The sequence below is a fragment of the Ambystoma mexicanum genome, chromosome 1q (genome assembly GCF_040938575.1).
Source record: "Ambystoma mexicanum isolate Mex_15411 chromosome 1q, UKY_AmexF1_1, whole genome shotgun sequence".
In the NCBI taxonomy this organism is placed as follows: Eukaryota; Metazoa; Chordata; class Amphibia; order Caudata; family Ambystomatidae; genus Ambystoma; species Ambystoma mexicanum.
In genome coordinates, this window is record NC_090922.1 from 39,265,383 (window position 1) to 39,282,917 (window position 17,535).

At 45.5% G+C, this 17,535-nt stretch overlaps 1 protein-coding gene across 3 annotated transcripts in view; it reads right to left on the reverse strand.

Moving 5' to 3' along the window:
* Positions 1–17,535, reverse strand: part of AP1G1 (adaptor related protein complex 1 subunit gamma 1) — a 1,918,561-nt gene that overhangs the window by 111,503 nt on the left and 1,789,523 nt on the right. For all 3 annotated transcript variants that reach the window (XM_069635469.1, XM_069635470.1, XM_069635471.1), the window contains 2 exons: positions 6,561–6,721; positions 6,341–6,439 (listed from right to left, as the gene is read on the reverse strand). In XM_069635469.1, coding sequence (XP_069491570.1) covers positions 6,341–6,439; positions 6,561–6,721 — 260 coding nt within the window. The remainder of the gene's footprint in view (positions 1–6,340; positions 6,440–6,560; positions 6,722–17,535) is intronic.

Sequence of the window (17,535 nt, forward strand, 5' to 3'; positions counted from 1 at the left end):
AGGGCGGCTCTTCTAGGGTCAAGTTTGTGTAATCTCTCCTCCTCCTTAGATGGATGAGGAGAAGGGTAGAAAGCTGGTAAAACAATTTTCTGTGTTAAATTCTGAAACTATTTCAGGGAGAAAAGGAGGACATCCTCAAAACTCCATTGTCTTTGTGGAAGACTTTAAATGGTGGTTTGGAAGATAAGGCCTAAAGCTTGATCACTCTGCGAGCAGAGGTAATGGCCGTTAAGAATACTGTCTTTAATGACAACATCCTAAGCGGACAAGAATGTAATGGTTCGAATGGGGAACCCATCAGAAAGCTAAAAACCAGGTTGAGATCCCAGACCGGAACAATGAATGGTACCGGCGGGAAAATATTGGTCAGAACTGTATGACAATCAGAACCTTAAACTAGGAACCTTGTTCTGGAGAGCGCTTGAAAATAAACTGTCCTGCCACATAACCCTTCGCTGTATTAACCTGTAGCCCCTCAGGGGTTAGGTGTAGAAGACAAAACCGAAGGCGTGTCACAAGAAAATGGGCCAATTCCCGATCTCTACACCAGCTGCAGAATTTGTTCTAGTGGCAGCGGGATAGAGATTTAGTTGCTGGCCTTCTGGCCGAGAGCAACACCTCCATGACGTCTTCCAGAAGGCCCCAATCTTTGTACCTCAACCTCTCAGAAACCATGCATAAAGGCTGAGGGTCCTGATCTCTGGATGAAGAATGTTACCTTCTTCTTGGGAGAGGTGATCCTCCCTTTGTGTAAGGCGAATTGGGGGACAGATGGATATTTCCAGAGGTTCCGGGTACCATGTCCTCCCTGGCCCCATACAGGGCAATCAGAATCATGGATTTCTGACACTTACTCAGCTTCCTGAGAACATGAGGAATGATTGGGATTGGCGGGAACGCGTAACACAAGTGCAAAAGCGTCCCCTAGAGCTCCTCTCTGATGTAATTCCCTTGAGCAGAACCGGTCACACTTCCTGTTTACCCTGGACACAAACAAATCCACCTGGGGGGTTCCCCAAAGGGCGAAGATCTCTTGAAGGTCTTCCTGAGCTACTTCTCACTCATGGGAGACGGAGCTCTGCCTGCTGAGCCTTGATTCCTTTCCGCTACAGCTACTTGTTCGATTGCACCTTTCTCCAGTGTCTCAACTTCCTGTAGAAGGAGCAGATCAGGTACTTTCAAGGACTGGCTTCACGGGGGACAGTTTGGAGGTTTCTTTAGAAAAGGAAGGCAGTAACCATGGGCGATAGTTTGGAGAGCACAAGCATCTGTCGTAATACTTCGACATTCCTTAAGGTACTGGGTTAATCTACCTCTTACTGTAGTCAGATTGTTTAAGTCTTTGCAGTAGTTTTGTGGCACTGGTCCTGCGGTTTCCATTCTCTGTACCTGCTGTGAAAACTGTCCTCCCTTTCTTCCCACAGACGTATACTAGCGAAAAGAACGGTTTTTCCACCCTTGGTTGGAAGACAGAGCTGTCCGACCATGCTGAGGCGGTCTAATTGCCAGAATCAGAGATTTCGCTGCAGCCTTAGATGTTTGCAATTTCTCAAGGCTTTCATCTGCCTTAGAACCAAACAAATATGATCCTTCAAACAGCCTGGCTTGTATATCCTTTGCAAATCCTGATTATCTCAGCCAAGCGATTGGCCCGAGTACAGTTCATGCAGCCATAGATCGGCTTATGCAGTCTGTAGTGTCTAAACTTGACGGCAATGATTGACACATAGCGTCCTTCCCGTCCTGAACCAGTCTCATGAAACCATCCCTTTCTTCACCCCCCTGGGATGTGTTCAGATGTCACAGCAATTACATCCCACAGAGTGTAGGTAAACTTTGCCAATGCACAGGTTGTATTGGCTGCCTTCAGCGCCATACTTCCTGCAGAGAAGACTTTCTTCCCAATAGCGTCTAGCCTTTTGTCTTCCCTATACGGAGGAACCGTGGGATAGGCCACTCCTTTAGAAGCAGTTGAGGCTGCTTGTACAAGGCTCTGTGGACTCTGAGGTTTTGAAAGAAAATCAAGGTACAATGAATAAGGCCTATATTTATTTAAAAAATTCTTGTGGACTGCAGGAGTGGTGTCCAGTCTTACCCCATTTTCCAAGACTTTGTTCTTCACAGCAGTATGAAAAGGAAAGATTAGGTCTTTAGGTGGCTCCTTATCCAGAATATCCATCATCCTCCTTTCCATACTCGACAGTCGAAGTACACCAGCCGAGATAATCTATTAACTTTGCCATTACTGATCTATATTGTTAGGCAGAAACCTGTGCAGTTCCCTTAGGGACCACTGCAAAAGATTTAAGACTACAGGTGTTAGCAGTAAACCCACTTGGTAGCAGTCTGTACCACCCAGATTTACCTGGTAGCTGTGGCTGAGCAGTCAGACTTCCCTCAAGAAGAGTTAGGCAGTATGTAAAGTATACTCAATAGGCACTCAGATACAATAATACAAGCAAACACTGACCAGAGCTTTGGTATCAAAGTATATAATTATGTATTTAAAAACACAGCTGAAACACTCCTGCACTCTTATTGTTAAATATTCTAAACACAGTTACTATTACGATATATACACCCCTTTTTTCCTTATTAGAAAATCACAGTAAGACACCACTTATTTTCATACAGAGGTGAACGCTTAACTAGATTGCACTCTATTAAGGTTGTGAAAAAGGGAGAGAAAAAGACAGAATATGAAGGGTTACACCACTCTTCGATTCACGAACACTATTAGCAAGGCAGAGAGCAAAAAGTCACTGGTGAGCCAAAGTCCAAAGGCTGGGCCCACTCTTAGAGAGAGCAGAGCACGAATGCGCCCAAGATCACACAGTTACACTAGGCTTAGAAAGTCTTGCAGAGGGTTCAAAAAAGAGTTTAGAGAGGCTTAGAAAAGTTTAGCCAAGGTGTCGCAGGCTAACCCAGGTTCGAAAGCCGGGGGCTAAATCTACCCCGTACAGTCGGTTGCAAGGGAAGCCAGGCGGGACACGGTACCTTAAGTGGGAAGGATCCTCCAGCGGTGGCAGTTGTTCCTGGTAGTGGTTGCAAGTTGCATCGTCGTCCAGGGGAAGAGAAGATCTCGACGTGGAGGAAAGATGAAGGTCGTTGCACTACCAGGGCAGAAACCAGCCGTGGAGTTTTCCGGTAAAAGGTGGTACCTTTGTCTCGCGGTCGTGGTAAAACGTGGTATCCCGGTGCTTAGCACGGGCAAGGCGGCCACGAGATACGTCGGGAAAACGAAAAGACGGTGAAACTAGTTATCCCCACCAGTCAAAGGAAGAAGACTCTCCGGCGGGAGATCTCCTCTGTCGTTGGGAGAAAGTGGTGAGACAGTCCAGCAGGGCTCCACCGGTCGTGGTGTCGTGGCAGGTCGGCTCAGCTTCTCCATCGTCGGATTCTTAGGTCCTGTGGCGACTTCTGAAGTTCCCGTCCCCAAAGCCCTGCTTTTATGCAGCAAACCCCCATTCACTCAGCCTAGCTGTCACTCAAACATGCTAAGTGGTGAGCCGGCCGGCTCACCACTTGGGCCAATCAGGACGGAGTGCGACTTGAGTTGCCTAGGCAACTCAGTCCAGGGTGCCTAAATTCCCCTCCACCCCTCCTAAGTACCCCAGACATAGTGGCACCACTTTGGAGGGCTTCTGTGGAGAAGCCCGCCAAAAAGTGGAACAAAGGGCTCGACTTGGGTTGGAGTCACAGAAGAGAACACAAACGCCATTTTAGAATCAAGTTTTGGCAAAAAATACCAACCGGAGAATTAATATTAATTAAATAAACCGGCGGTATGTTCGAGGCTACCTTAAATAATTAAATAAAGATAGTAGCCTAAAACGATGGGAAATCCCATAGGAAAATATTCGCGGTTGAATATAAAAAGTAGTATCCACTGCCACCAGCTAAAACTCGATCAGGGGGGACGGAGACGTGCCCCCTCGACTAACAGCCCCTGGGGTAATCGAATTGCCCCAGCCAGTACGTCCACAATATGATGGTTTGTACTGGTTCTGTTCAGAATTTAAGACTAGCAAAGTCAATGGTGACTTTACATGCCCTGGGAGACAGTAGGCAGTCCCAGGGTATGGGGTCTATACTGGGGGGTCACTATGACACCCCTGTGTTACTGCACAGAGGGTGCTGTGTAACACACATCACAAAAACACATGAAACCTTATGGAGTAAAAGACCCCATAGCCCATTGAACACATCTATATTCAAAGAAACACACTCAAATCATGCCCAAGAGTGAGGGTAAAAGAGTCTCACTCTTGGCAGGAGAAAAAAATAAACCCCAAAAAATCCAGCAAAGCTGCTGGGGGACTCACTAGGTTAGGAGATTCAGCCTAAACAGAGAATTCTCCCTAACATATATGAAGAATCAGCATGTTCTGACATGTCTGGGGTGCCAAATTCAACTTCTGGAGAAGTATACTGACCACTGGCATCCTTTAGCGTGTCCACCATTTATCTTTCATCCTAGATTATTGGGATATCAACTCATCTGGAGTACCATACTGCAGTCCAAAACCATAAATTGAACTTTCCTCCTCCACATCCTCCTCATACATAGAGGCCATGGATTTTTAAAAGTCTCTTATTTCCAGAGGTTTTTAAACCTTTAACTTTTCCGAAAAAGACGTTGATGGTTTCAACTCTGTCGATTTCCCTTTGAGGCCATGGGAGGCACACAATTGGCCTTTGAGGATTTTGAATCCTTCGAATCGCTCGAAGCCCTAGAATCTTTTGAGGTCTTCGGCGACCTGCTGTCCAGGCTCTTGGGCGCAAAGTCAACGCTCTTTTCCGACTCCCTGTCAGCCAACAGTGCGATGGGGCTGTGAGTCTGTTTCAACTTCGTAGAAGGGGCTGATACCGCCACCTTCTCAAACATCTTTAACATTTGCAGACAGATCTTTTCCAATTCTGCTGCACTAGCCCCCTTTTTTGGAAAGCTTACCTCTTTCCTATCTGGCGAGGAATCTGATGAGGACGATCTAGAGCGAGGATGCCTTTTATTTTTAGAACTCCTCGATGAAGAAGAGAAGGAAATGTCAAGATCTCAAACGCTTAGCGCCTTTACCGTGCCTCTTGGCCTGGTGCAGAGACCTCTCTCTCAAACATTTATCTTTAGCTGATTTTTTTGTGGGGGTCACCGAAGATGATTTCGGGGAGGGTTTGCCCAAAGCAAGTTTTCCTTTTCTATTCTTTATCCCTTTTCCAGTCAGACTGGCACAAGCCACAATCTTCGACGATATGCCCCAAAACCCAGGCACCATGCTTGCACACGCCGAGGCAAAGAACCGTTTCGAGCTGTGCGTGGAAAAAACGGAATGGAGGCAACGGACGCAGTGCGTGCCTTTTATACCAGCATACGACGTTACGGCGACTGAGGCCCTCGAAGGACACAAGGTCGATGTTGAAGACGCACAGCACCCTCTGCTGGGAAACAGTTTCCGAGCTGCAAGCAGGATATCAAAGTATATCAAAGATAAGGAATACGTGGGAGGAGACAGTCCATTCCAGAATGTTTTTTATATTAAGTGTGAGACAATATTTGCCTAGAAATGTCATTGCTTGGTGTGTATTTTAAAGGCCTACTAAATCATTGTATATTTTGTACTTATCGGTCTAACTGGAATTATACGTGGAGTTCTGTGTGGACTCTTTGTAGCACTAGCCCCCACCCATCCTTTCCCCTGTACTAAATCTAAGCCTTCTGGCTCTGCTACCTACCTTGAATGGGTTTGGCTAGACCTCAGTGTCTTTCCTGTTCACCATAACAGGTTGACCTCTCAAAACAAACCCCCAGGTTTGATTATGGAGATCCATCTTTTCAACTCTGTTCTCTCCATAACTTCTTTAACAAATGTTCTAGGATGTCTCTGTGTATACCTTTCATGTGAAGATTTGAAAAGGCAACCTTGCAGGACTTTGCATGAGTGACAGAAAGGATCAAGCAACTTAAAAAGCCAGGCAAGTTTTATGAATCTTGCCTAAACAGTAAGAACTCTTCAACTATGATGACTTCTTGAATATATTCACAATGATTCACCCGACAATCCCCTAGGGTACATTGCACAACATGTTTATAGTACCAATATTTTAGGTACTGGGCAAACAATGATAAAGAATAGAATTGTACTGCATGACCCAGCCAAATTGAGCATTTGGGACTATCCTGTGAATCATAGCTGAAAGTAACAATTAAAGATGCCCTCAAGATCATCATATGTGATTAGAAAGGTTTCCTGGGAACAATCCAAGTGTGAAGTCTCATCTTTAGGGATTTAGGGCTTTGTCAAACCCATTTGTGGGCAAGTCACAGAACCAATAACAGTCTTACCTTTTGAGGGTTCAATACTTTGATAACTTGCGTGACAGAACCTGCGCTGAACGCTGGAACCACATTGCTGCTGGGCGAGAGAAGCTGCAGCTGGAATGTCTGAAAACAAGATATGTATCAAAAAGCAACATTTAGAATGCAAGAAATAAGAAAACTAGGCACTTGGTTCAGAGGACAGCTGATGGAATGGGATACAGGATAGTGGGAGAAGATGCCAGACCTTTGGTACTGCCGCCTGGAACACAAAGTCTGTCATCTCAACATCAGTGCTGTTGAAGGCATGTATCGTTATCACAGTCACACTGGGGTTGGTGTTGGAACGTTCAAAGCTGAATTCTATCTTCAGACCATTCTTGTTGTATGCAGTCATTGAAGGAATTGCTGCAACATAGAAAAGGTAGTAGTACATGTCAGAAGGGATCTCCTAATGCCAGAGTACAAAACCCTGTTCTCCACCTTAATTATTTAAAAAAAAAAAAAAACCTTTTTAGTTTAGTTATAACAAACACCTGTCATACATTCAACATTCGGTTATGCAAAACAGATCATATGATGGTATTTTGTCCAATCGAATCATTTTCTAGTGCCACAATAAAACAGTTTGCCATCCACCCCGTTATGCAAAGTTTGTATGCAGTACCCTCTGGGAACACTACAAACAACTATGACTACAGGTATAGGCAACCCAACCTTTGGTATAAGCTTGTACTACACAGTTTTGGTAGCGTGTTGAGCAGTCAGGCTTATCTCAAGAGGGGAAATGTGAGCTGTAGTGGAGTTACACAAAGATTCACAGTTACGGGTATTCAAATAAACTCTTACACTCAAGGTTTCTTGCATAAACAATTAATTTATCAGTCGGTTATAAAGCCTTCTTCAGAAGGGAGCAATAGAATAGTAACACACAAATATACTGTACACTGAGTTTCTGGATCAGAAAAGGTCATTTTGGGATGGCCCACAGACAACCTACACCCACAGGTGATTTCAGTAACAAGGGTGCTGGGGACATTAATACCTTACTGTTGGCATACAGAATACTCTCAATAGTTTGTAAAAGGCAAAGGTTATTAGAACACAAGAAATTACAAATATTCATAAGCAGGGCAAATACTTTCAGATAGCACTTAAGAGTCATTCAATTCAATAGGCTAAGCCAAAGTCAATAGGCAAAAGTCTTTGTATAGGATTCAGCACTTCAGGTAAGTAAATGGAAAAGACTTTGCACAAGTTCGTAGGAGTCTGATAAAAAGAAGAACCAAATGTAGGGCCACAAGCGGATTAGACTTGTGAGTTGCATAAGTTACAAGCACTTCCACAGTAAGCAGTTTAAGCTAGCTTTTACAGTACCTTAGTAAAGAAGAAAAAGATGCAGCTTTAGACTTTGGTTCCTGTACAGCTCTGCAGATCTCACTGTTCCTGGGCCTCAGTCGTGGGGACAAGAGGGAGGACGTCGGTAGACTCCTGCACTGTATTGGCACTGCCAAAGCTGGCAAATGGCAAACTTTACTTTCAGTGGCTGTTTCGCTTTTCAGTAAATAGCAATAAGCGCGGTTCCTGGCTGTCAAGGTGGACTTTCCTCACATCTGAGGTCCAACACTCAACTGAGGGGGGGTCAGGCTTGGTCAGTCCTGCTTCATGGGAGTCCGGAGGATCTTCCAGAAGCTTTAGGCCAGCTTACAAGCAGCACACACAATCTGGTGTCCCTCTCCCTGGCTCTACGGTTTCCTGCAGCAACTCTAGGGAAATTCAACCAGCTCCGAGATGGGTGCCCAGGTGGCTTACTCGGGAGTTGATTGGTCCCCCCAACTCAAAGGGAGAAGTCGTCCTTGCAGGGCTTCTCTGTTGACGCGAACTTGGCGATTCGGACCTGGAGCAGGGCTTCACCGGGCAAACCAACGGTCCAGAAGTTGCAGCAGCCGTCCTCTTCAAGCTCTTCTTCGGTTCCTTCATCCAGTGGTCGACTCTGCCTTCCAAGCCAAAAGACTCGCCTGTTATTCAGTTATCTCCATTCATTCCAGCCTAGCTGCCACTCACCCAGCAGGGTGGCTGTCCATGCCGCCGGACAGTCAGCCAGCCAATCGTCACAGAGTGCATTTGGGTCTCCTAGGAGACGAAGCACAGGAAGTTCCGGGCACCTCCCTCACTTCCTGCCTACCCCAGACACTCTGCAGCCAGAGTTGGCTTTCACTCCTGAAGCACGCGAAAGGTGAATGAATAAAGAGACCAAACCTGATTTGGCGCGCAGAGAAAAACTCGAGAAGGACCTTTCCACAAAGAAATTGAGAAAAAAGAAGACCAGGGACCATTTTAACAAAGGAGACACTGCGCCATTTTGAAAAACATGGCTACCGCGATTTAACGTTACCAGAGCTGCGAACAGTTTGTGGTCAGGGTAAATCATGGTAGTTCATTGCAACACCACTGCCACCAGCCATTCTGAGTGGAAAGGGTAAAATAAATGCTACATGAGTAACTAGACACAGGGGGTACTAAGTAACCCCTCCACCACCCTATTGTAAGATAGGGTGTGCTGGGTCTAGAATTGTACAGGACTAAGCGAAGTCAATTTCACTCAATTGTTCTGGGAAACAGTAGTTGATCCCAGAGAAGGTATTTAAACATTGTGAAATCTAAAAGACTTCCCTGTGTCACTGCACTGGAGGTGCTGTGTGACACAATTGAAAAAGATGATGCCTATGGAGTTTGTTAGACTCCATTACAGAGGTAAAATTCACGCAAAAATACATGAGTGGGAAAAAAGGCTCACACTTTCTCCAGGTTACAAAATCAAGTCCTCAAAATCCAGCAAAGTTGCTGGGGGTCTCTAAGGTGGAGGGAATGAACACATTGAGAATTCTCCCTAACACACCCACAGCCACCGGTGCGAACTTCTTTGTCCTCCTAGCCCCCCACTCAGACCCATGAGAAACAACCGTGTTCATCTCATGAATACAAGGTTTCTACATTCATCTCATGAATACAAGGTTTCTTGATATATGATATGATGTGTCATTTATAACACACCTGTATACAGTGTTTCTTGGGTAACCAACCCTAGGCTTTCTGTACTCCAGCCATCAACATGGCAAAGTCTACAAAAAATAAATTCAGGCACACCAACGCATGTGCAATCTTGAATTCGGTAAATGTTCTAGCCCTGTCCCCCAAATACAAATTGTCCAAGATTTCCCAGTCCCCACTCTCCACCCCAGTCTTCCAATCGCCTCCCCCTTCCATCCTGCTCCTCACTGTCTCAATGTACTGCAACTCGTGTTGCGATCCACGTGCGGCTGGGCGCAACGGGCTACCACGTGCTGTGGGACTGACACCCAATAGTATGCTCTAAAATCTGACACCCCAATCCACCCTTTAACTGCGGGCAGTTGTAATGTAGTCAAACCAATCCTCAGGGTATGGCCCTTCAAAAGTAATCCAGTAGAAGGGTGCTATGCAGCAATCGGAAACGGGTAGCCCCCAGAATAATCAGCATTGCCTGGAAAACAGAATATTCTGGGCAACAATCATCTTCACTAATGCCATCCGACCCATTAAAGAGATGGGAAATTTAATCCAAAAACTAGTGAGATGTTCGAATGTTGCAATTAGTTTCTCCACATTCTTACTATACATCCACTCCCAATCTGCACGTACTCTTATCCCCAGTTATTTGAATCCTGTGGTCAACGTCTCCATCCCAAATTGTCCTAGCTCCCCGCTAGATTCAGTCGGCAGCACATAAATGGCTGACTTGGACTTATTGACAACCAATCCTGATAACTCACTCAACTCTTCGGCCATTTCCATAGCTGGACAAAGATTTGTCTGCAGGTTCTGGATGTACAATAACACAACATCTGCATAGACGGATATACAGTGTCTGGTTCCTCCCAGCAGCAGACCCTTGTGCTCATGCCGGAGTCTATACACCCACCCCAGAGGTTCAATGACCAAGGGAGAGCGGGCACCCCTGCCGCGTTCCCCTTCCCTCCTTGCATGGAGGAGAAATCACCCTGTTCATCTGAACCGTGGATGAAAAGCCTGCATATAGCAACTTCACCCAATCAAACAGCCCCCCAAGGCCCTTTTTCGCCAAAACCATCCATTGAAATTCCCAGAAGACTGAGTCAAAAGCCTTGTATGAGTCCAAATTAACTACAGCTAACCTTTCCTCCATTTGTCTATGAATATTGCTAGGTAAGACTTTCATATCAATGACCAATCTCCCTGACCTGTGTAAACCCCAGAACTTTTTGCTTTGACTAGTTCACTATTTTACCTTGTCCCTAGGAGAAGGGGAATCTTTTTCCCCCCTCTCACCTTCTACTCTTTATGGATGACCTTTTCATGTCTCTCCATAGTTTATGGTTGAAGTTCTAGTTTCCTATAACTTTTGGGCTTAGGCTGGGTTGCCTCTATGGGATCCCCTGTCAATTTATCTTTCATGTACATGGGTGCACTACAGTTCCCAAGTAGCAAAGAGGGATTTTCATTCCCCTTTACATTTTATATAGTGAGCCAGCACACCTCACCTTTCTTACTTACCTGGTAACCTTTTGTTACAATTGCAAGTTTCCTTGAATGGCTGGTGGCAGTGTAACTACTTTAATGACTTTTTAGTCTTCATTACTCGCAGGCTGTTAATTCAGCCTCGGTAATGCACAGAACGGCCACCATTTTGCTAAAATGGTGGGCTCCTTTCTTTCGCCATTTCTTGTGTACTTGCTGTTTCTGAGGTCTTCCCATGCCATTCTAGATGGGAATGACATCCATGGCGGTTTTGTCTTCGGCCGGAATCCTGCGGATTCCCCACCCAGGCTCCAGAGTGTCTGGAAAGGCAGGAAGCGAGGGAGGAGTGCAAAACTCTGTAGCCTTTTGTCGCGAAGAAACTCTTGCCTGGACCCTTCTCCGTTGATTCCTGCTGCAGAAGCCCTTCCAGTGTCCGGTCTTCTGTCTTCATGATAAAGGAATTCAACAACCGGTTTTTGGCTGCAGATCCTGAAGTCTTCTTGCTGCAACTCTTCTTCCATGCTAAGGTACTGTGCTGGCTGGTGTATTTACTTACCTTAAAACTGTGTGATTCGGTAAAGCTCTGGGGTGTTCTTGTAAATGGGAGTCCACTGCTGGAATCCTCCTAGGGTGTCTTCTTAGAAGTCCCTACACCCCCAACTAACTCTAAAGTGAAATGCTTACTTGTATTGCCAGTCATCCTTAGGAACTCTGACTTTTGCTACTTCTGTGCCTTCCTGAACTGTCTGTTGGATCTAGTGCCCCCCTTCTGCCACTGAACACTAATGCCCGGAAAATAGAACTAGTGTTTAAAAGCGTACTTACTTGTAAACGAGTTGGTTGGTAACTGTAACCGAGTGAACAGTAAAAAAAAGTTTACTTAACTTGAATATGTGTTGTGTCATTCTGAAAAGTATATATAAAGTTAATTTACTCACCTGTGACTTCCCCAAAAGTAATTATGTTGGCTTCACTTCACTATTCCTGTTTGGATATAAATGTAGGAGTGGCCCAATTGGGTCTTGCGTCCTTTGAATTGATGTTAGCCTGTCTAGAATAAGTCTGTTTTAGGTTATACTTACCTTTAAGTTGCTGGTAGCTCCTTTAAAACATATATAGGTTTTACTTACCTTGAGTTAGCCGTGTGCGATGCTAAAATAAGTTAGAGTTATTGCTTACCGCTATCTGTGTTCCACTGATCTGAAAAGCAACTAATAGTATATTGCAACATTAGGTCTTACTTGTTTAGAATAGCTGTGCGCCATTCTTGAAAAGTGTTCTTCAAAAGCGTTCTTTAGGTGTAGCTGACCACGGTCTGCCTGGTGCAATTCTAAATTAGTGTAAAGAGTGCTTGCTCATCTTAGACTGTGTACCACTGAGCCGAAAAGCAACTGTATGAGTATATTACACCAACAGGTTTTACTCACCTAGTACAACTGTTATCCTAAAAATAGTTATAGGTATATACTGTCCCGTGAATCTGTTTTCCATTATTCAGAAAAGTATCCTGGTAACAGGATTGGTTGATTATGTGATTTCTTTGCTGAGTGTCACTGCATAACTGACAGGGTCTACTACCCTTGTATTACAGAAAGCAATCTAAAAGTAACTAATGGTTTTTACTCCCCATGAATAGGTGTGGCCTATACTAAATGTATATGATAAGGTCTGACTTCCCTAGAATTACTGTTAGTATTCTGAAGGTTTCATGCTTTGGTGCGTGTGTACTTTCAAGCATTATGATATGTTTTTATAAATGTGTTCACGACTATGACCAGTACTTACCCCAAGACTTAATTTGGCCTACTTGTATTTATAATAAACCTATATTCTCTATAATACTTCTGGTTATGGCGTACCATATACTCAGGTGGTACAGCCTTATACTAAAAGTGGAGTCTTGTACTGTGTCAGTTGAATGGTTTTACTAAGCCCTTGGTTGGACTTCAGAAAAACGGTCCCAACACTTATCCAGTATCAAAAACAGTTGCTGGAGGTTATTCACCATGGATCTCCCTGGGATACAGTCTGGTCAGCATAAACCAAAGTATTCATAAGCAAAGCCAAACAGCCTGCCAAAACTTTACCCAATCTTAAAGTCCACATTAATCATAGACAAGGCTCGGTAAGATACACTCAGCCGGGACCCTCCCTTCCTTAGGTAGAGTTATTACCAGAGTATCCAGCATGGATTCCGGGAACCCCCACCCCCTAATTGATTTAGCCTCTAGAACAACCTTGAGTAATTTACGGGCCAGGATATCAACATATTCCCTGACACTTCCACTGGTATCCCATCTGTCCCGGGCTTCTTACCTCGAGACAGATTGCCAATTGCTCTGGCCACATCTTGCACATCCATTTTCCCTACTCCCCACACCCCCAAGTGTTTTCTCTGTTGATCAACCTTGTTAGCTCAGCTCCCCTCAACCACCACTGTGCCGCCCGACTGGCATCAAATTCTTCCTTTTCTCAACATAGTGGCATAAAAGTCTTGGACTGCAGAACAAATCCCAACATTTTCTGTAAAGACTGTCCCTCCTGGTCCACAAATACCCTCTGTAAGGATTTCATGGTATCAAGAATAGACAGACACAAGTGATCACAGTTCAAGGGTGTTTATTAAACTGTATAGGTGGGGTGGAAAACGCCTAATCTAAACTTAAATCTAAAATGGTGGCAAGCTACGACCATCGAATCAAAATAAGGCAGTCCTAGTGGCGTCTTGTCAAATAAAAGAGCCTATAATAAGAAAAACCTATTGCCAATCCTTACGCTAAATACAAAAGAGTGTGGGATACGATTCACAGGAAAGAAAGAAGTGCTCACAAATAATAAGTCGGGATGCAGTCATCGTGGTCTCCCTTCCCCAAGTTTTGAGCACGGGAAAAGGCAGGACTTGGAGCACAGTACACGCTCAAGCTTTCCCAGCACGAGACAGTCCTGTTCGCAATTATCAGGACCGTCTCTTTCTCTGTAAAAAAAAAGCCTCTTGGCTTCGAGGACCTGATGTGTTCAAAATAACAACAAAAAAGTTCCTTTGAAATGGTACATTGGGTGATGCCTTTTCACCCCTGGATCCCCTTATTCCGGGTTCAGATCCCAAAACAGTTCTTGGCGATATTAGGACCTTCAGAGGTTAGCTTGCGATTAAAAATAAATCAACAAAAAGTTCCTTTTGGGTTTGCACTTGAGGTGATGTTTCTTCACCCTTGCGTCCCCCTCTTCCGCGCCTCAGACCCCTCTCGAACATCTGCCTCCCTCTGTCGGGTTCACCCAGGCTTGTTGCAGTCACATGCTGTTGGGGTGATGGTTTCCCACCCCTGGTTCCCCCTTTTGCGGGCGCATATCCCTCAACTGTTTGCCTCCCTCCGTCGGGTTCACTACGGCTCTCTAAACGATCTCCTTTGCGATAATCACAAATCTGTCTTAAACAGTTAACTGTGGACAACCCTCTGCCGGGTTCACTCTTGTGAACACACTGTTTTTTTTCACTTTTTTACGCTGTGGAATTCACTTCGCTTAGCTTTACGATCATCTGCCGGTCAAAGACTTTCGATTGGACAGAGTATTTTACTAGACCCCCGTATGACCACTTTGACCCTCTTCTCGCCTGTCCCAAGGCCTTCTAGCAACAGTAGTTTCAACAATCGGGTAATCGCCCGAGTTTCTCAAGCGAGCACCCACGTGGTGTCTGGCTCATCTGCAGCTGGCTTTCCCCTTTCACATTAACAGTTCTGTATGCTTTCCATGATCAGCAGTTTGTTACTTTTGTTCAACATAGTTCGGTTTCTTTATCGATTCTCCCCTCGATTCACCGGCTGTGATGAACCGCTTGGATTTCTTCGTATCAGGAATCAAGGTCAGTACCAGGTGTCTTCCCTTTGTCCTGCTTATCAGGGTCGACACACACTGTGTACCGGTGACATATGCTGCAAAACACTTGGGCTATTGTTTGTGGTCTTACGATTCCTTTTGCAGATGTTTTGCAGGCATGGGTTTGAAAGGGCAAGGTCGCTTCTCTCCTTGTCAGCCTTCCCGGTCTCGCCGCCTTTCTTCTCCTCTTGAACTGCCATGTCTGGATAGCTGCGTCGTGCGGACTGCCTTGCTTGTATTGTACTCTTGTGCTCCACCTTTAATCCCTGTGGGGAAGGGAAAAGGCCGTCAGGTGTGTGTGATTTTGGTCAATTGCCTGGCCCTTGTATTGGGACATGTCAGGTAGACGGCTTGGGTGTTTGTCCGTCTTTCGTGGTGTGTGAAAGTGTTCGTGCGGGAAAAAAAAGGGGGCGGGGGGGTAGAGTGTTTGAATATCCTACGGACTAGGATGGGGAAAAGGTGCTATAAGAAGGGGGATACCGCGTCTCACCAGTTGGTGTCCCACTTCAACTCCCTGAGGACCCCCCATCCAGGTGATCCGCCCTCACTGGTCCACCCCCAGGAACTGGATCCAATAGCGATGGTCGTGTCCTGGCCACCTGGATGACAGATCCCTGGGGACTAGTACCTGAGACACCTTCAGGTTTCTCACACCGCACTTTGACGTGAACTTCTTTCCGGACTAGCCAGGCCAACAGTTTACCTGCTTTATCTCCCTCAGAATGCTGCTGGGTGACATATCCAGCATAAGTATGAGTATCCAACTGTTCCTTCACTTACCCCCCTTTCACAGCAATCAACACTTTGGCCTGCACCTTTCCCCTTGCCAGTTCCTGGTCCAGTCGTGCAAGTTTCAGTTTGAGGCTCTTCACTTTATAGCAGAGTGCCCTAGAGACCCTCCCCCACACTCATGGATATGCATAATCCTCTCAGAAAAACTTTCAGTGCTTCCCACTCTGTGGTACTCCAATTTTCATTAAGGAACTGACGTATAGTGTCTCCGAGTGATGCCCTGAATCAACATCTTCTAACATCCGGATATCGAACTTCCAATTGGGTATGAGCGAACAAACATCTTTCCGAACCAAATTCATGACTATAGACAAGGCGTCCTACAATTACCTATCCAGGTACTACACATTTGACACCCAGCTAAATTTCTCCACCCAAAATATGCAGTCTACCCGTGAACAGGATGCATGGACCATTGAAAAATAGCTGCACTCATTCCCATGTACCACCCTCCAGGCGTTCTTAAGGCAAAGATCTCTCACCACCGTGCCAGGGCCCTCGTCGCCGTACCCAACTGTCTAACCGTGGCACTAGCCACGTCCAACGTACCATTCAGCACACAATTAAAATCCCTGACCCACAGAGTCCAAGCATTCCTATGATGCACCATTACTTCCTGCATTTGGTCAAATAACTCCTCTTGAGCAACAGTGGGGGCATAGGTTCCAAAAAGAAACACTGACGTACCCAGTAACTTACCCACAAAGCCCACATATCTTCGTTCCTTATCTACAAATGTCTAATACCTTCATCAGTACAGCGTCCCTGATCGACACAAGCACCCCCCCTCGCATAAATTAATGTTAAAAGGACATTAATACCACGCACTATGACCACCGGAAATGTCCCCTGGTGCTCTGGCGGATATGAAAACCAAAATGCGGGTCGGTTGGGGTACGTTAGTAGGACAAGGTTTTAGAGAAAGAGCAAGAGAGCTGTGATGTGCTGTTGGCAGCTCCAGTTCGGTTAACAACATTCGCAGAGCTTCTTGGTGTGGTATCCGGTTGGTATCCGTCGTGTGCTGTTGTGTAAGGCTATGTGTGGTTTGTTTTTTGTTGCAGTGAAGTGCATGCGGTTTGCTGTGGTTTTAGAGTTATGGTTCTGTTTAGTTAGAGTCTGAGAGGTGTATGCAGAGGGGTGAAGTTTCAGAAGGGTTGGTTATTAGCATTGTTGTGTGAAGAGATGGATTAGACTAATGTCCTTCCTTACAGTGATCTTGTTCCGTGATGACACAAGGCTGTCCCTCACTTCTCTGTCCACATGTCATGCTGGTCAGTTGTGTGTGTCAGGTTAGTCGTGTGAGATATAAGTCCATCTACAGAGATTCTGCCTGGGTTTCGTGTAGGTTAGTCTAGTGGATTCTATCTTCTACATACTAGCTTAAGTGCAGGTTTCTTAGTGTGACACTAGTGGACTCTTATTGGCTCGCGGGAAGCTTATATGGTGAGGTTGGTTTGAAGATTGCTATCTTGTATGCGTGAGGTAATTGTTGAATAGTGGATGCAAGATTGCGTTGGGTTGGCGGTTTACACTTTAGGTTATGTTGTCCTGTCCGGTGGGGGGGGGGGGGGCGGACGGGGTGCTAGGTAGTGGGTTTGGTTGTTAGTTGTGTCTGTTGTCTGTGTCAGCCCTGTTAGGTATTGTTAGGTCCTGCTTGAATTGTCGCTTGTGGTCGGTTCAGCCTTGCAGAGTCTTTTAGTTCCTGTGGGTGGTCCTCTTCTCTACTGGTTCTTGGTGTTTTCTGTCCTTCCATGGGTTTGGTGTTAAGTAGATCTCTTGTGCATTTTTGGTTTTATTGTTTCAGTTGTCTCAGTCTGGTTCCGAGGTCTTGAAGAGCCAGGTTTTGAGCAGTTTTCTGAATTTTAGGTGGTCTTTTGTTTTTCTTATTTCCTTCAGGAGGTTGTTCCAGGTTTTTGCCACCAGGTGGGAGACAGAGGAGCACCCAAGTTTATTCCTTGCATATGGTTTTGGTTCCAGGTGGATTTCGTTGCTTGATCTAAGAAGTCTCGTCGGCTTGT